The sequence below is a fragment of the Telmatherina bonti genome, assembly GCF_933228915.1.
Source record: "Telmatherina bonti genome assembly, chromosome: 4".
NCBI classification, from domain to species: domain Eukaryota; kingdom Metazoa; phylum Chordata; class Actinopteri; order Atheriniformes; family Telmatherinidae; genus Telmatherina; species Telmatherina bonti.
Window position 1 is genome coordinate 29607110 of NC_136622.1, and position 20257 is coordinate 29627366.

Genomic DNA, 20257 nt, shown 5'->3' on the forward strand with positions numbered 1-20257 from the left:
TTCTTTATTTAATGCCTTTGATTAATTTAGCAGAGAACAAATATTTTTCTGTTCTTAAATTTTCATGATTCATGGCAGCAACATATGAATAATGGGAAGAGTATCATTTCTGGTCTAAGTTTGCAGATTCATGTGTTTAGGTGCAAGTAGATTTATGTGGCAGCAGCTATAAGGAGCACTGATGTCGGCACTTTAACACACCTGTGATGACAGAGTGAAAAAGAGCATGATTGAGCCCATGCTTCCATTGCCATCCTGTCTACACCCTACCATCCCAACACCTTTTGCCCTTTTCCTGGGCTGTCACACAGAAACTATAGAATAACACTTCTCCAATCCTTATACAAACACAGACAAATCCCCCATCAGCCCTGGCCCCAGCACTGACAGGATGATCCCTGTTGCACGGCAACAGAAAGTGTTCGCTGTCCGTCAGAGCCGTCCCCTTGGAGTAACCTCCACACTTGCCCTGGTTGTGTAAATGATCCCCCCTTATTTGAAAAACATGTTTTTCTTTTACAAGGACTGTTCAGGAGATTAGTCACAGCTTGGTAATGCAGCATAAATGTCAACTTCAAACTTTTTTTGGAAGACATTTGTGGAATGAGTGTGATTATCCATCACCGGCCAGTTTCCAAACCCCAATCACCTTTTCACGAGGAGTCTATAAAGCAGTCCTCTGATGTTTGTGCATGTGTGCGAAAAACCCTTGAGGTTGTGATGACTTACATTTGCAGTCCTTGCTGTCGATGAGCTGGAATCCAGGTCGACACTCGCAGGAGATGCCACCCTTCTGCGCTTCCCTACAGATGTGTGCACACCCATGATTCTTGTCCATGCAGGTGGGCCCCTCCTTTGTGCCTTCTGATTGCACTGGGAAGGAAATAAGAGGACGGTAAAAGTGTTTATCTCTTAGCAGCCACAAAGATTGCACACTGTTTTTAAAGTCAAAGACCATTCTGTAAACTAAGAGTTCACAGAGATGCTAAGTGGGCTAAAAAATGTTCAAATGCCTGTCACGCATTCCGACCCTCGGTGCCTCATATGCCTACCGCTGGTGACTGACATGCCCAGTACCCCGTCACAAAGATTCAAGCACTTGTTAGAACACGCTCTCTCTTTCAGGCTATAAAAAGGAGTCTTCCTGCAGAAAGGATAAAACTCCCAGCAGGAGCTTTCCTTAGACCTGTAATTTTAATTGAGGTAATCCCCCATAAAGGAAAAAAAGAAGAAGAAACACGCAAGTGCTTTGTTAAATTCCCTGCAGAAAATGAGATCAAGAGTGAGTGAAGGGTGTTTGTTAGTGTACACTTTCACGAATCCTTATGATGAAGGCAAAATGGAGACAAAAGTAACACAAGACAAAAAACAGTTACCAAGAGAAGGTTGTTTATTATTTTATTGTTGAGGCACCTGGAATCACCTGAGGCCTTTGCGGCATGTATTAAAACATAAATGGATGAAGTGATGCCTCAGTTTTTAATCTGTGCTGTGGTGATGCTGCCTTATTTGCAGGAGAGGACTGATGTTTGACTTAACTGTTGTTAAAACCTGCTACCATTATAGATGCAGTGAGAAACCCAGACCCTCTGGCTCAGTAAAAACCAAACAGATGTCTTCCCTTGTGCCTTCTCTTCTGGCAAACAGAGACAGAGTTATAAAACCTGCTGTCATACTTAAGGGGTCTTTACAGAAATAAGTTCTTTAAACAGCAAATTTTTTTTGCTTTGGATGCCTGAGGCATTTACATATAGGAGAGTGTCAATGCATAATAATGAACATACAAACTTAAATGCTGTAAAGTCTTGGTGTAGTGTGTCAGTATGAGGAGCCATGCAGTAGCTTTCATGCTCCTGGCTCAAGCGTCAAAGGCTGCCACGGACGAATCACATCACTCTTTCTTCAGGTACTTATTTGTGTAATTTAATTGAACTTTCCTTAGCTACAATTTCTAGTTTCCAACATATTTGGGCTTAAAGCAGCGATCATGAGTTTATATGTTCTTAAAGAAACCAATGGTGATCCAATAGACAATTCTGACCTCCAATACTGTCCATCACTTTAGGTCTGTCAACAAGTGTCAGAAGGTCGTAGAATCCTCTCAGACTTTCCTGTCAGAGCTGTTGACGTTCTTGCAGACAGCATGAGCTATCGGACACAAAGTTCAACAACAGCCTTCCTTCTCCACACAAAGACTCAGAGCTGAACAAACACGGAGCCCAAAAGAAAAGGGTAATGGAGGACTGAGTGAAGTGACCATGAATGAGCATCAACAGAGCAGCTGCTTTAAAGTGCTGCAAATTTCACAGCGAGTCATGTGGATGTTTTAGTGAAATGTGGAATTCTCTGATCTCTTTTCCTGGCTCCGTGTCCGCATGCAGCCAGAGTGGGAAACCGGCATCTCGGAGCTTAACAGAGGATTGAATTTCCAACCAGTCCCTGGTGAACTAAAGATAATTGACTAAGTTTGTATTAAACATACCAAACTTCACTTTTCACCCTTCCTTCATTTTCTGCTGCCAATATGCATGAATACAACACTCGTCTATCAGTAAAATGGGGCTCTGATGACAGAACCCGGACCTTCATCTCTAAGGACCAACTCAAGCCAAAGTGTTAACAGCATGGCCCTTTTCTCTAACCAAAACCCAACTATCATCAACAATGAGCAATTTTCATCAACTTGCTGCCACAGGCTACAGTTTTAATAATTAAATAAGGATTACAGACAGAAAGAAATGACTATAAGATATTGACAGAAGAGTTGATAACACAACAAACATGCTATCAGTTGCTAAAACAATCTGTTAAGCTGTAAAACAAAAAACTTTAAAAGACCATGTCTACAGATTTAAATTTTAAAAACTGGCAAGAGGATAGTCTTGGAGCTAAATAAGAGCAGATTAAATGTCAACTAAAGAGCAAACCAGAGAGGACATGAGTTTTCACACAGCTCAAAACAGACAGGAGCCATCTAACTACTAAAGTTGTGGTGAAAAAAGAAAACTGCAATTAAAGAGAGTGTTTAAGTACCCACAACTTCATCCTCTCAGCACAGCTTGTGACCTCTGAACCACACACTCTGAGGTGTGATGGGTTCCAGAAGCCAGTAAAATTAATGTTTTATCATTCACTATAAGTAATGACAGATGTGTGTCAGGGAGTGGGTTTGGCATTAGGCTATAGCCAGCAGCCCCTTATCTCATTGTTTAATCAATACAAAGCCTGCTGTAAACCCACAATATGTGAGTATGGTTTTGAAGTAAATCTGTCAAAACAGCTATTAAATGTTGAGCTGTACGCTTTAATAGTCCCACTTCTGGTTGATTTATGGTTGCATGTTTGTATTTGTTTTCATGGATCTTGTTCTTCATAGAGTGAAGTATGATGGAAAGTCAACCAACCCAGAGGCTACAGAGACCAGCTTGCATACAGTTACCCAAACAACTAACAGTAATTTACCCCATCACAATGAACAAACTGAGTTTCAACTGATTGGGAATTGGCTGAAGCTGAAAAGGACACAACCAAAACAGAATTCACCAGGGAGAGGGGAAAAAACAGAAACATGGAAAAGAAGATAACGGCTCTACTAGACCAAGGTGTAGACCCCGTTGGGACAGTAAAATTTCATTTATGCCTCATCATCAGATTAATGCAGAGTTTAGAGTAACCTTCAAAAAGCATGTTGATATGAGCATTAATACCAGACCCTTAGTGAGCTGAGACAGGTGGTGTGTCTATGGTGTTCAGTTGAGTTTCTTTGTGTGCCTCAAACAATAGCAACAAGAAGTTACATTTCACTGGAAGTGCATGCCATTTACAACATTCCTTTTTCACATATCAGATGTAAAAGCATCAATTTAACGCAAGCCAGTTGTGCTCATTTTGATCATATTACATCCCTTAGCTCTCTGAGAGAGCTAAATTTGTTAAAGGAAGTCAGACTACAAACTGGTACAGAAAACTGTTGTAAGGACTCATAGGATTCCTATACAGAAAGAAATAACAGCAGTATTCCTTTGAATAAAGGTATATGTTTTTTTTTCCTTCTCCTGAAGCAGAATCTATTTGTGAGCTTGTCACTGAGTTAGTGGATCTCCAGCTTAATATGTGAGATCGGCCACAGTGCCTGCAGGACGTAAAATTAGTTGCGAGTCTTATCAAACAGCATCCTGCAGTTCGTCAGGTACGGATGACGGGACAGTGAAGGTAGCGAAGAATTCACCCATGATGGAAACTCCCTTTTATGCTACAGTGAGGAGAGGTTATTGTAATTTATTGACATCAACTACATTTTTTAGTTATGTGACGTAAACTCAATAGGTTGTAAGCTAGAACATGAACAAATATCTCCTTTCGGGTAAGAACCTGACCACTTCTTAATACATTGCAAACGTCAAAGAAAACATACTCTTTTCAGATGATAGAAGTCATTTCTCTGAAGAATTTTGCTGCCTGATCCAGACAAGAGCTTTGACGTAAATGTTCAGCATCAATGCATGACTCAAAAAACTGCAAAAGTAAAAAAAATGTAACAACTCCAACTTAGATTCCAACTCTTGTGATCCTCAAACAAAAGAACCAAGGAGGCGACAAGATTCTTACCACAGAGCTACAAGCGCTCTTAAATCTGAGAAATCTGTAGTGGTGGAGACTGAAACAATAGGGCTGAAGTAGTAGAAGGCATGCCAAGGGTTTATAGTCTGGTCTGAGTGCATGGGGCAGTGAAAAGAGGGCTCATGGTCGGTCCTGGGCTGCTGTCATACAGCTGAGGGGGGAGACGATCCCCTCTTTGGCTGAGAACTTTAAGCAGTTACCTAGTGTTGGGTGGATACGAACTGAAAAGAAGGGGCCTAAGAATGGAGCCACCACACTATTAAAGCAACATTCCTTCCTTTTAGATAATGGGCCCTTAAAAGTTTTAATGGCAGGATAAAAATGTCAGCGCATGGAAAAGAAAAAGGGGAAAGAACCGGACTGGGTTGGGCTGAGCCGCAAAGCAGATGGTCAGACGGGGCAGCGAGCTGGTCAAGGAAGTAACTCTTCCCCACTGACTCGGTTCATAGAGAGCAGAGAGAATCCATCCAAGTGCTACTGTTTGGTTTGTGTGATTTCCGGCTGTGCACAAAGATCCTGACGAGGCTTCTCGTTTTACTCTCTTTTTCAGAGAGGAACCATTAAATGCATAAACAACTAGAGAATGGAAAAGACAGTCACATTTCTGGGTTGATACACGTCATTGCAAGAGGGCCTGATGTGCAACTTGTGTTGGTAAAGCAGATGATCCTAGATTGAACAAAGCAGTTTTCCAATTAGTAGGAAGTGGTGAACAGTTTAAATGATATTTTTTAAGAGGTAAAAGTAGATGAAACCTTCACAGACCTTGGAGTCTCTTGAGAATATCTTGGATTTTACTTACTGTGTATTTTCAGTAGTTGTTAAATGTGTGGGTCAATGATGTGTTTGGATGCAAAAGTATAAGTGCAAGGATGTGTTTGCATTAACACACAGGTGTATTTGCATAATGTATGCATGTTGCAAATGCATTAGTGAGCGTGTGCCCATCTGTGTCACAGGCAGTTGTGCAGCACCTGCTGGGTATGTGCCACTCTCCCCCTCCACCCTTCCTCTCATTCTATCAAGGTCACCTCACTGTGTAATCTCAAAGGAGTCCGTCAACCTCCCAACAAAAAAAAGATAACACACTAGAGAACACCAAGCCTGCTAGCCTTTCTTAAAACAAAGATAGAAAAGACATGAGATGCTGATTGTTATTTCAGAACTGCATTAATTACCAAATAAATGTGAGAGACAGCTTCAGATGATTTTGGTCTCTGCAGACCTTGGTCTGGCCCTCTGGTCGAAGCCATGACAGCCAAGTGTTAGTGGAAAAACCCCACTGGCTCTTTGGCAGTCCATAAGAACATGCAAGGCTGCCCAGTTTAGGGATGGCCTTCAATAAACCCACAAGGAAAAGGGATGCCCAGCTTAAATGAGGTACGGAGAATTCAGCGGCAAGGCCGCCAACATTTGCAAAGGCTAAACCACCGATGTATATTTGCTGAAGGGTGGGGGTGGGCGGAGTGGGGCATGGGGTCTGAAAAGGCTAGACAAAGAGAGAGGACTAGGACAGATAATATAGGAAAGGCAGAGAGAGAAAGAAGGGGAAAAAAGCAGAAAAGTCAAAAGGAGCAACAAAAAAAGTGACCCGTATGTCTTCGTCTCTGCGACTCAAAGCCTTTGCTCCACTTCCCCAGAATAGGAAAAGAGTCTGGTTATACGGTTGGGCTGCAGAGCAATGGAGCAGTGACTTTTGCACTTGTAAAAACAGTTCTGTGGCCATTGCACAGACAGGCAGACAGGAGGCCATGCCTACTGAGAAACAACAGGGAGAAACATTTAAGAACTCTGTTGGTTAAAGCACAACGGTACAACAACACAGCAAGACATGAAAATAGATAAAATAAATACTTCTGCACAGAATTTCAGTTTTTAGTCTAAAATAAAATAACATGCTTATACATACATACATACATACATAGATACATACATACATATATATATATATATATATATATATATATATATATATATATATATATATATATACACACACATACACACACACACAGGAGAAGAATGTCATGGCTGGAGAGAAAAAGTAACAGAAAGTATGAGGTGATCATGTATCACTGATTTGATGTGATTTATTGAAAAATTCTTTTTTCAGCCATAGCTCTGGCCAACACAGAAAACACATCCTGATATCAAAACACAACAGTTTTCATCTAAATGTCATAACAGATGACATGTTGGACTTTGCCTGCAGCAGGAATAAATTGAAGCTGAAATTATTGAGGAGTTTGTGTGTGTTTGTGTGTGTCAGTGTTATTAGGTCCATCTTGTCCATTGTGTTGAGAGATTTGCTGCACAAGGGGTAACAACCCCGTAGGGAGGCTAATGAAAGTTGTAAACACAGGAAGAGGTTTCAACTGGCAAAGTAAATATTTCCTCACACAAAAAGTCCCGCTGTACCAAAGAAAACTTGCATCCACAATCAGGTGAATGATGAACCAACAATGCTACATGCGATGGAAGCAGATTATATTATTTGTATATATACAACACACACACACAAAAATGTACATACATGTACACACATATACATATATACACATATACATATACATATATATATATAAATATATACACATGTACATATATCTATATATATATCTATATATATAGATATATATATAGATATATATATATATATAGATATATATATATATATATATATATATATATATAGAGAGAGAGAGAGAGAGAGAGAGAGAGAGAGAGAGAGAGAGAGAGAGAGAGAGAGAGAGAGAGAGAGAGAGAGAGAGAGAGAGAGAGAGAGAGAGAGAGAGAGAGAGAGAGAGAGAGAGAGAGAGAGAGATAGATAGATAGATAGATAGATAGATAGATAGATAGATAGATAGATAGATAGATAGATAGATAGATAGATAGATACACAAAAGGGGAAGTAGTACCATAGTGATCTGCATTTATTTTATCACTTTTCTTGATGGGAGATCTATTTTACATGACACACTTTCCTTTTGACTTCAGACTTTGCTTTCTGTTAATTTATGTTCATCTGCTTCTGAGTGTACACTCTGAAGACTTAAAAGCTTTAGCCTATTACAGATTCCTGCAGAAATGAAAGCTGACAGTCAAACCTTGTGTAACCATTTTTTTCTGCAAACAGCCTGAGATCCATCCAAAGTTCAGTCAGGCCTGATGATAACATTACAAGCTATTCTCCATGCTATTCTGCAGCTTTCCTCACAATGCCAGCCACACTTGTGGACAGGAATCAGATTCTTGGTAAATGTTACATTTCAATAATAATTTGTGTCAGCACAACTTTCCCCTGCAGCTGTCCCTTTAAATCACAAAAACCAGCTACCAAAGTCATCATATGTGAGATCCATGGAAGCTACACACCCTGACAGGTCAAAGCAGGTTCGGGAGAATCAACACTATAGGCACATAGTCTGGACGATGTGGCTGATCTGTGTATAACTGTACTTGACATATTCTGAACTAAATACAAATGCACAATATACTAGTACAATTACAGTTCAGCAAACACTTGAGGTAATTCGCCAGCGGTGAGTAACACTGACACTAGGCAAGGCAAGTTTATTTGTACAAGACAATTTAAGGTGCTTTATATCAACAGTAAAAGCCTTACAGATATATAATAAATGAGGCTGAAATTCCTGAATTTCTGTGTAGTGCATCCTGTCTCATGTACACATGCCCCAGTCCTCCTCATGGGTAAAAGATAAAATCAATCAAACTCAAAGCTGTGGAACTCTTCTTAACCTTCATAATATTCCTATCAACCACTAAGCACCTTGATGGGCTTGAGAAGTTTTATTACTGGACTGGAGACATTTGAGGAGAATAAACGAACTATCACATTTACGCCATTTACTCGATGGAGAACCTGATCTGGCTAAAGTTACTTGTGTTAAGGTAATTGGAGGGGTGGGAGGGGTCTAATAAGAGACAGGCCAGCAGCAACCTCGTCATTAACTGAGAAGCTGAAGACCCCTGCTGCCTAATTGGCAGAGGCTCCCTGCTAACAAAGCCTTGCTACCAGCAGGAGAAACAGAATGACAGCGCCGGGCAGTCCGGTGACTGACTTGCTGCTCTTCCCAGAAAGACTGGTAGAAGTTGCCCATGTAACACCTGACCCATTAATGGAAGAAGCTGATGTCTTTTTAATGACAACAATAAAGCTCACAAACAAACCGCACCCCGGGCTTTGCTTTTTAAGAGGTGGGCTGGCAGGATGCATGGAGGGTTGCATTTAAACCAACTTGGCTGAGAGTTTTAATAGGTTTTTATTTTCTCTAAGATTTTTGATATTTGCCACAGTTCTTCAGGGTTGTTTCCCAATAGCTCGGCAAAGTCACTTCCTCACCACTTCCAGTCTCCTTCAGGCATGCACTGTTGCAATAAAAGCAGTAATAATAAGCAGATCAGTGCTTGTTCTGTCTGTTAGTCTTTCACAAATAAGGAAACAATGACGGGGCGCCTATCTGATGAGAGAAGGAAGTTTGTTAATTTATGGCAGCTTTAATCTCTTGATCCAAATGGGTCTCATCTGGAAGCAATAAAGACTAAATTAATATGAAAATGGGACATTAACAGGAACTGAGGACATTAATCAAGAGAAAAGAGGTAAATCAAAGAGAGACAAGAGGATCTTTCCAAGATCAGCCTGCTGCTCAAAGTCTGTTTCTGACAGCATTGCAGACTGTTTTTTAACTACACTCAAAAACACAGCAGTTATGAAATGTAAACATTGAAAATTCATTTGGCCAGACTGATCCTATAAACCAGACTTACAGGATCCTTATTTCACCATCTAGAGGAATCATCAACATCACAACCAAATGATTCATTATCTTACAAAAGACAAGAGCAGTGACAAGCAAAGCAGAGATGAACACACACTCAGATCATGCGGGTTAATTGAATGCAGAAAGATGCCGCAGCTTTGCAAAAAAGATCTACAATAGCCAAATCAGCTGAAACGGAGGAATATGTAGACAGCTAGCTAATTACCATTTGAATAAATGTGTTGTTTGAAGGTGATAATAGTCAGTCTGTTTGACAATGATTTACAGAGGAATGAGACTGTTTTGGAAAATTAATTAAATGTATCATGTGTTAGAACAATGTAAACCACTGGTCTGGCTACATGTACTCAATAAATAAAATAAATTATAATAATAACAAAAATAATAACAACAGCAACAATACTAATAATGACAACAATAAAATAACATTTATTATTATTATTATTATTATTATTATTATTATTATTATCATCATCATTATTATACATACATTAAATAGAGTTGTGTAAACCTATTAAAAACAATTATTAAATCTAATAAATTAAATCTAGCAACAAACAAAGAAATATGACTGAGACATAGTACTTAAATTCATATTTGCAGAGAAGTCAGTGGTCTTAGTCCTATCTAAGGATTTTGGCTTTTGTCCTTCAGTGACATCTTCTGAATCAGTTCAGCGCTAAAATACGACTGCCTGTTGCCAATTTAAGGTTCAAAGTACATAGTGGAGGTCAAAGAGCTCCTATCTACTGTGAGTCTGAGCTTCTATTACTACAGAGATAGATGTTAACAGTGGTTGCTCCTGAACTACTTAACATAAATTTAAAAAAAAAAAAAAAAACTTTAATAAATCAATTAGAATCACTACTACTACTACTACTACTACTACTACTACTACTACTACTACTACTACTACTACTACTAACAATAATAATAATAAGTGTATTTATCCAGCACTTTTCTAAACAAATGTTAAAAAACGTTCTGTACATATAAAATGTACATAAAAACAAACTTTACGTGTAGTAGCTTATTCCTACAAAGTGGCAGTTTGGAAATGATGCTTTTTAATCACACATAGGGTCAAATAAGTTATATCATCTACATTAGGTTGATGAATACTAAAGCACTCGGTTGTCTTGTTAAAAGCATTATTATGCTCCTAATCTGTTCTGGGCAACTGCTTTAGTGTTCTTAGATGTCATTTCACTACTTGTGCTTTTAACAACATAAGTATTTTGAACATGTAGATAATATCTGTATTGCTGCAAAAAAGTATTTATTTACTGATAAATAAAGCCTAAAGTCATGGAAATGTATTCTTTATATTTCCATCAAGCTACTGTAGCATGAGTATAAAATTAGAAGAAAAAAAAAGTGAAACTACTATACAAGTTTAAGTCATTGTTTAATTTTTCTCCAACAAAGTGGACGTAATCTGTTATAAAGTGGAGAAATCCACTGAAGAAAATACTGCAACACACATGCAGAGGAAAGACATTTGCTTTGCTTTGATGAAATGTAAGCATTTCTTTGGAGCTCCTGTGTGTGGTGAGTAAGCCTCAGAGCAGGTTGGCTCTTCTTCTGTCATGTCTCTGTCCCACAGGAACGCTCTATAAATAAGAGGTGTATCTGCCCAGGGCTACACCTTTAATTGTTTTCTCTGTTCACAGTCTCCCGTAGGCCAGTCTCATACCGCAGATACCTTAAAATGCTGCCAAGCACTAGATTGGTTCAATTTGAAAGGATGGGTGGAAATCAAAGAGATTTATCCCTGTTCTTTTCTTTCCCCTCCAGACTGGAGACTTACTTTTTTTTTTTTTTTTTTTATCTTTCATTCAGGCCTGTTAGGGCTGATCCCAGCCTCAGTTTAGATCCACTAATTATATCACCCCCCCCCCAAAAAAAAAAGAACCCAGACCTGACAATTTACATGTGATGTAAAGAACTGACAGCTGAAATGGCTGAGCAGCCACCTTGTGTATGGAGGCTACAGCTCCTTGATGAGGTCAGCTTAGTTATGAAGGTCCCTTTGCTGCATGTTGTCCCCCTCTGTCTCTGAACCTCTTTCCTGTTCAGCAATTTTTCAATAAAGAACACAAGAAACAACAACGACAAAGAACAACTCAGCAACTCAAACAGTTTCCAGTCAGGGATGCCGATCCCAACATGAGGTATCGTATTGGTCCGATATTATGTGGATGTATTTGTACTCAGCATTCATAAAAATGTTACGATCGTACAGAACCAAATACTTGTGAAAATCTAGGGCTGTCAAAATGAACATGTTAATGTTAAGAGATTAGTCAATGCAATTAATGTTTTAATTGTCTTAATGTGTTAATGAATATACAAAGTTAATTCTTATTACATATTAAAAATGAGAATTTGGCATTTTCATGGTGAGAGAAGCTTCTTCAGAGCATGTTCGGGGGTTGTCATGGCAATGAACCAAATCCACCAAAAACCACTTCATTCTCCTTTTTTTTAAGATTTTAACAGTTTTCAAGCTTTGCATTTACAGGATGTGCTGCAGGATGACCCATTTAATATACCACACAATTAACTACTTGGTAGTTGTACTTGACATTCTGGTCCACACACCTTACCAGTAAGCTGTAACGAAATTTACCAGTACTCTAACACACAAATGTAAGTACATGTGTTTGTACTTGGTTTGAAAACACGTGGTATTGGTGCATCCCTACTTTCAGTTTTCTTTCAGAAATCCTATTTCCTATGTGTGTGTGTGTGTGTGTGTGTATGAATAACCTTTAGGCCTTTGGATGCAGGTATGCTGGTTGTCACTCAGGAGGAATCCTTCTCTGCAGCGGCACTCATAGCTGCCCATCATGTTGACACAAATCTGCTGGCATCCACCGTTACCCTCCGAACACTCGTCCACATCTATCAGGAAACATACACACATACACAAAGCAAAATTTAGATAAGTGTTTGAAGACAGAAAATATATTTTGCATGTTAATATTTGTCATGCAGAATTCGCAGCATGAATCTGAATGAGGATCCAAACAGTTTTACATGTATTTGAAAGTTTAACCCAATAATCGTGATTGAGAATATAAATGAATCTATTGTTAAAAAATAAACACAAACATCACTCAAATGTCCCCATTATCCCCTTCTAATATAAAACCATTAATTAATAATTCTAATCACATATAAAAAAGATAAATAACTGGGTAAGTTGGGAGCTGTGATTTAAGAACAAATGTAATCTTTGGATAGCCTGAGCAGTTTGACTTAAGCTGTCTGAGGTGGTTGTCTGCGTGATATGGCATGACAGTGGAGCGGCATTGAAAACCTCCAACTGTGCAGCACTAAGCCATAAAAAATGCACATGCAGCACAATCCCTTGGCAAGAGCGAAACTTGATCCACCTGGGCCAGAGTACCTGCTGATGACGAGTGTCTGTCAGCCCTGTGACAGGAGGAATGCAGGCAGAGTGGGGAAGGACGTTGGGGGAGCAGAAAGAGGGGGAGGAAAAGTGTAAATGGAAAGAGGAGTGAGCCCCTCGGCCTCCTCCTTCCACCTTTCTTTTAGTGGGGTGGAGTGGGTGAATCTACTTTCAGTAAGTGCAGCGTTTTTACCAAGGTGTCGCTTAAGGTCTTGCTCTGCTGTGAAACAAGAAAGCGAAACCGACCACAAAGTAGGGTTGCTGAGTTCATTTGAGTTGGTAATGAATAGTGGGATTCCAGCAATTGTTTCCAAAGAATCCCCCCTAAACTCCTCAAGCACTTGTTTCAAAAATCGCTGATATACACGTTTATCATTGAGAAAAAGGATATTGCACATCAAAAATCTTCCCTGCTTTCATTTGTCTGCCTTGCAGCCGATTCTCCCCCGGCACACGACAGAGGTGCCGCCATGAAGAAGACAGTATGTGTACTCCCTTCCATCAGAGACCTGTGCTCCTTGTCTCTTCTTGCCAGCCACAATGGAACTTTATCCATCCCTCTGCTCAGTGCATTAATAATCTGCTGTATACACAAGGTTTTTTTTTTTTTTTTAATAAACCGTCATGCGAAACTAATTTGCTGTCTATTTGTCCAGTCTGAGAAGGCCTCTGGATTAAGTTTCCTTTCTGGGGAATTCTTAGCTTGGGAAGAGTTAGAAATTAAACCTTACTCTGTCCTCTCCCTTCTTCCTTTTCTGCACAGAAATCTGCACACATTGTCAATTCACTGTTGTACAAACACGTGGGGTATTCACAAAGTCCAACCTGACTAGACAGAAACATCTGGGGTTGACAAAGAGGTCACTGCAGGTACCACTCATGGCCATCATCAGCTTGCCAAGTCTGCTGTCCTGCTCTCAAACAATGTGTCATGCCCGCCAAGGCTGATGGGAAATCATCCCCCAGAAACGAGGTAGAGCAGAGCCCTCTGAAAAAACACACTTAGGGTGAAGTAAAGGTAAAGGAAGAACTATTTATGGTCTCATCTTTTCATCCTGAAAGTGGCAGCCGCAGCGAGAGGACCCTGGAACTAAGTAAAGCTGCCAGCCGCCTACAGCTGCACCTTTGCAGATAAACTGTTAGCAGGTACCAACACACCTCCACAAGTCAGAGGAAAATATCTTCACATATGCATAAAGTCTCCCTTCCCTCTCCCTTAAAACACACACACACACACACACACACACAAAACCTCAAAAATTCAAACATATAAAAAGCTATACAAACACTATAGTCCTCAACGCATGCACAAAATGCCCAGGAGATTTGCAGCCAGCCTCAGAGGGCCCTGGGGGAATTCTCTTTCCATACCCTCAGCGCATCAATGAAGGTTTCATTTCCTGATTCCTTCATCCCTCCAAATGAGGCGTCGGCTGTCAGTAGATCTCTCTTGTTTAAATAGCTCCCATAATTGCCTGTGTTGTGTGCTGGGCAAGGCTGGCGTCCAAAGCAAATATTTCCAAGCGGAAAGGGGTTCTGGCATGGCCAGGAGAAGTGCTCATGTTATTTGGACTTAAAGCATTTTTTAAAAATTCTCTAGAGGGTGGAAAAAAATGTTTTAATCAAGTTAAAAGGGCTGCCTCACTTCTGAAAAATGAGACATGTCTGTGTTCTATCCCTGCTTCACTTGAGGAGACGAAGGGAAAAGGAGCGTTCAAACGGAGAGATTAAGAGATTGGTTGTGTTTGCGGAGGCCATGTCCACTGGTTTCTCAGATAGCCTTGACTGTATATATAACATTTGGCCTTGCGCAGAGCTTTAGAGCCATGTAAACACGGCGGTTGCCTTACAAAAACTCCTGAACCCCTATTTTAGAGAAATGCGCAACTCTTTCGTTCTCTTTTTTTAAAAGGTTCAGTGACTTTGGGGAAGTTTATTGCTGACTCAGGGAGAGTGAAAAACTGCTGCTATCTGTCATCAAAGCTGTCCATGCATCCATCCCACTGCTTGGCCTCTGCCTGGATCAGACAGAACTGTCTCTGTGGTCCAGACAGGCCAGAGACAAGGAGGTGAGTGGACAAACGCTGGCCTCTTTTGGCATTTCATATACAGGAGTTGAAGTACACACTCTATAATAAGGCAACAAAACGACAGGCAGCACATTGAACTGCAGAGCCTGACTGTGCTGCTCTGGTGAATGAGCAGGCATCACTTTGACTACAGGAACATAGGCATGATTAAGGGAGGGAGTGGCTCCACTACAATTAAAATAAATCTACAGTCTTATATTAAACAGGATTATAGGATTTCCTCTTTTTCGTCTCTGGAGGTCAGTCACGACGCTAACCCTCCCTCTTTGCTGAACAGTAATCATAAGGCCAGTTCTGAACTTGAGCACAAACTGAGCACATAGATTTTGGTTAAAGATTTATCGAAGCTTTGACTCAAGTCAGCTGAGTTTGTATAAACCAATATGTTACAGGGAGTCCTGATCTTTCATCTGCCGAACACACTCTCTTAAATCATTAGAAGTGAGGTTGACTAATGCAGGCTGGAAGTCCTAGACACTTACAGTATTTAGCTTTGAACTGTTTATTAGTTCCAGTGCTTCCTGTCTGCCTGACCCACTGTTTCTACACACCTAACTGATTCACATTTGCTAAGCAAACACAAATAAAATCTCTGTTTACCGTACCGTTTCATTTCTAAATCAGCAGCAAAGCTTGATTTTAATGCTATTACACAGACAAAACCAGTAAAGCTTTGATTGATCTCAGACTCTTTTTTTCTGGGTCTGGGCCGGTCTCCCCAGTAACCAGTTTGGTAAATAAGTACAAATTAAGATTCCAAGTCTGATCTCTTGCTAAGTTTTTTCCTAAAAGAAAAACTATGAGCTAAGATCGTGCTGAATGGTATTCCTCTGTTCCTCCAAAGCAAGTCTGGAAGTATTTTAACAACAAAACCCTGGGATAAGTGTTTGGGTGGATGGTGCTATGCCAAGGAAACAAGAGGCCCTGCCTTGACGTCTGACGGCTTCCAGTCTGCTACATGCTTACATCCGTAAGCCCAATCTCAGGCTTGAGCTTCCCCCAAAGCCCTGCCAGTCAGCTCAGCTGGAATTGCTCATTTCATGGTGGATGGGGCTGAGCAATCCTGCGAGAGAGTTGATCGCCTTCAGGAGCCAGCTAATTCACCAATCTCAAATCTATCCTTTAACTCATCTCTCCAGCTCTTCTCCTCTGCGCTGTAGAGAGTCTCATGTCCAAAGCAGATCTGTGCACGTCGCAACAAAAGTGACTGCTCACAGAAATGCAAGCTGAATTAGTTGCATCTGCAGCTCATCATCAAGAGTTGCAGGGGAATTCCAGGATTTAAGAAGCTGGGCCCTAATCTTTTAATATTTCAGTGCAAAATGAAGTATTAAAGGGCACAGACATCTTTGCAATTAACTGACACCCATGACTGACAAGCATTACAAAACTCCAGGGAGGAATCAAGCACTGCAAAGTGAATGTGCTAATATTTGCAACTGGTTATTCTATTCAATAATATAGAATGAATATCTGCATATAAAAAAACTTTATTTTGTTTGTTTAACTTTTAGTCTCAGTTGTGTCAATCTTTTTATTTCCTATTACAGTATTTGTGCACAGGGGCATTTGGATGCTAACAAAAAGTCACAAATTCTACAATGCAAACATTTATTTGCCTCAGAAACTGCTGGCAGTAATTTATTTCTGTATAACAGATGAATATTCAGCTGTGTTTTGACTATCTGGGTGGGCACTTAAATCTCATGACAAATTTCTGTATGTCCCCAGAGGCCATTTATGGTGCTTTGTGAAATGTGGCTATTTCCACAGTTTGTAAGCCACAAACACAAACAAAACAACGTCTTTAGAAACCCTCACATACATTCCAACTATATAATCCTGCATAAACTCAACACAACGCTTTGCAGAATTTTTTCTTCAGTAAGACAGTAGAGCTTCTTTCTATTATGCTGCAAGAAACTTTTTATTTACAATATTTATTTGACTGTTGATATTGCAGCTATATAGCATGTAGCTATTTAGTACGTGACGATGTGTGTGACTATGTTTTCTACCAATTTACACAACTGAATAAAGGGCAGATGGTTAAAAAATCTTCAGAAGAATAGAAACTAATATCAGCTGCTTATGACTGGGATGTGGAGGTTTACCTTATTGCCTGAGAGAAGTGATGAATCCATTTAAAATGCTGCAGAACACATCAGTGCAGCAGTTTCAGATGGACACTTTTTAACCAACACAATCTAGTCAATAATGCATCAGTCTGAAATTCCCTGTTTGATTATTGAACGCTGTAATATGATCAGAGGATCAAATCAGCTTTAATACTTCTTAGCAAGGAGTTGACTTCTGTGTTATGTGACAGAAAAAAATTTTTGTATGAAAACACAGACATTTTTAACATGAGCAGCAAAAATGTCCTTTTTCTGTACAACTTTTAGCCAAACAGTGTTGAATGCTGTTACTTGTTCTTAGTTGCTAATTCAAAGGTTTCCTCAAAACCCCTACCCAAAGCTATAATTGTGTCACTTTTGTGTTATAGATCATGTTACGTCCTTGGAGATGGTTAAAGTAAAAGGGCATTCATTTCCCTATAGATTGCATGGGGAATTGAGGCCTACCCAAATCAATAAAAACCAAATCAGTGTTGGTCAATAGAAATCAAAGGAATATGGCCTGTTAAGTTGTGTGTATTTGTGTGCGGATGATGTGGATGAAATTAGTTCTCCAGGGACTGAGTCTGACGTGTCCTGACTGAGAGCGGAATGATGAATATAAGTAAACAACGCAATGACAGAAGCCTGATGGGGCTCTGTCAAACTTTAGTAATGTTTACTTCAAGTCTGCCTTTGTTTCCTCAATTAGTCACGTGTAGACTGCATGCCATTGTACGACAGAAAAAGGAATATCTTTGTGTCTTTTCCATCTAAATAGAAGTGGAATATGAATTGCGGTTGGAAGAAAAGGGAGGATTTGTGCAGATGCTTATGATATTTAACTACTTGAGAGGGGTTTAACAAACTAGCAATGATAAGAGTAGATTTGGGTTTCTGTGGGACCCTAACCAAAACACACAGGGCATAAATGTGGGGATGCTGGTGCTACAGTGGGGAACTAATAGCCTTCCTACATCTGGTTTTCATTGTAAAGAGGATGTGTGTTTTGGATTAAATTGACATTGATTCCTCTGTTTTTCTTCAGACTCTTTTACAGCTTCACTATGGAAGAGGTGTGGTCATTAAATACCATCCTTCCCTTCACCTCTGTGAGATAAAAGTCATGACAGTTATAAAATATGTAATTAAGCTCTTACACGCTTCACCTCATCTCTTCTGTGTGACTTTTTGGGAGGTACAATGGCTCTCTGTGATGTAAATTATATAGTGAGTGACATCTTTCTCCACACAGACAGAAGCAGTGTGCTGTGATATTGCATTGCTTCCACATTGCTGACTTTCTGACATCTTTGTGGGGTTTGTGGCAGACAGGGGGGACTTTAGAAACTAGAGCGTCCCCAGTGAGGCACACAAGGCAGTGTTCTGCTTCACGCTCCACTGCCTTCTGCCACCGCCCAATGTCATTATACTGCCAACACATCCAATTACAAGGAGCTGTGTGGCACGTGCAGTAGCCAGCAAACAAAGACTTGGACAGAGGTCTGTGTAAGCTGGCCCAACTTGTGTCCCCAAGGTGATGGCCCCACACATTATTACCAAATGGATGGACCGAGTTGAGCATGTTCTGAAACCATGAGGCAACATGACATAAAAAAAAACCAAAACAACGGCTTTGTGGAAGAGCAAAGTAAACCTAAAGAAAAGCACTTTAAAAACTGCAGACTAAACTGACTCTGAACTTTTGAGGATCAGGTGAGTGTCTCCTTCTCTGCAGCCTCGGGCACATCTGGTCTATAAGGGCTCTGAAGGTCTGACCTCGTCTGGGAGCCAGCTGCTTAGACTCTCCAATCCGAGGCCAAGGGGGACTAATCTTTTCTCAGTGGCCAAAAGGAGCTTAAACCTGGAAGAGGAAGCCAGGGCCTTAACATGAAACCCCTTCTATACCTCTTCCTCCTCTTTCTCGTGTTTGTGTTGAGGATTATTCCTTCAGCAGAGCAGAGCAGGCGTATTAGAATGAATTAAATTCTCAGGAAAAATAAGTCTTAAGAGGACTTTTAGATCTAAAGGCAAAAGTTTAGATTTGTAATTGGTAGCTTAATATTTACATTCAAGTGTGTCCTCAGTCCCTGTTATATAGTGAGATTAAAAAAAAAAAAAAAAAATCATCCCTTTAACAATATGCTGGATCGATATCATTGCAGGTTGCTTGTGAAGGACAAAAAAAGGAGAAGAAATCATGGCAGATGGTGGAGGACAAAAGCTTTTTCTGTGTCTGATCGCGTAAGTGTTCTTTGACAAATTATCAAAGGGATCGATGGATGCAACTGTGTGTGATGCAACAGCAGCATCCACACAACCATATATTGCAATTACACACTTGCATGAAAGGCAGGAGCTGATCCGCAGCACAGCAAATGATCCGTGCACAGCTGAACGCTGTTGCTAAATGACATGGAAAATAGCAGCGCTTTACACTGTAGATACGAGTGATGAAGAGGCAGCGAGTGAGAGGGAAGCAGAAGAAGACAGAAATTCACGAGAGGCACAAGTTCATCGTCAATTCAGAACAGGTTTAAAATCGATCTTAAGATGTGTTTTCCATTCCAGTGTCGTTTAATCCCAGCATTACATGCTGCTCTCCAGGTAAATGCGGGTTGATAGGGCCGTGTTGCCTTTTAGGCCCACATGTAAAGATACCCTCACTGCAAATCACTGTTGACTGCTGAAACATGTTTCTGTCATTTCATCTGAATATAAAACTTTCTGTAGCATTTTATGTACTACCCTAAACAAACTTACAAAAGCAATTTGGGTTATTTGGCCTTTTAGCATCAAGCAAAATGCATAATGTTAAAGTTATAACCAAGAAGGAGGTGATTTTTCTGAGTAGCTGCTGAGTCTTACTTCAGAGTTTAAAGCAAAACAAAAGGATCATGAGGCTGGCGGATAGGGGAGAAAGAGCAGGACAGAAAGACGGGATGGGGGTGGGTAAATGATGTCTATGTTAAGTTAATTTCTGCAGCAGGAAGAGTGCAATATTTTCCTTAATTTCATAACCTTTTAAGTGTAGCATGTCCTCCACGAGGCTAATATGAATGGCACAGGGGTGAAATCTTAAACCATGGGAAAGAACATCAACTCGCGTCTCACATTCTGAGCCCCCAGTTCAGGGTCAAGCTTTTCATAAATTATCCAATTTTCCTCTGACTTATTATAAAAGAAAGTCTCAGTTTTCCTTTTGTG

General features: G+C 40.1%; 1 protein-coding gene across 1 annotated transcript in view; it reads right to left on the reverse strand.

The window, feature by feature from the left end:
- The window catches only part of scube3 (signal peptide, CUB domain, EGF-like 3), a gene marked incomplete at both ends in the record, with an annotated part of 83811 nt that overhangs the window by 31788 nt on the left and 31766 nt on the right, over positions 1 to 20257 (reverse strand). The window contains 2 exons of the mRNA XM_079239813.1: positions 730 to 873; positions 12198 to 12332. Of these exons, the coding sequence (XP_079095939.1) occupies positions 730 to 873; positions 12198 to 12332 (279 nt within the window). The remainder of the gene's footprint in view (positions 1 to 729; positions 874 to 12197; positions 12333 to 20257) is intronic.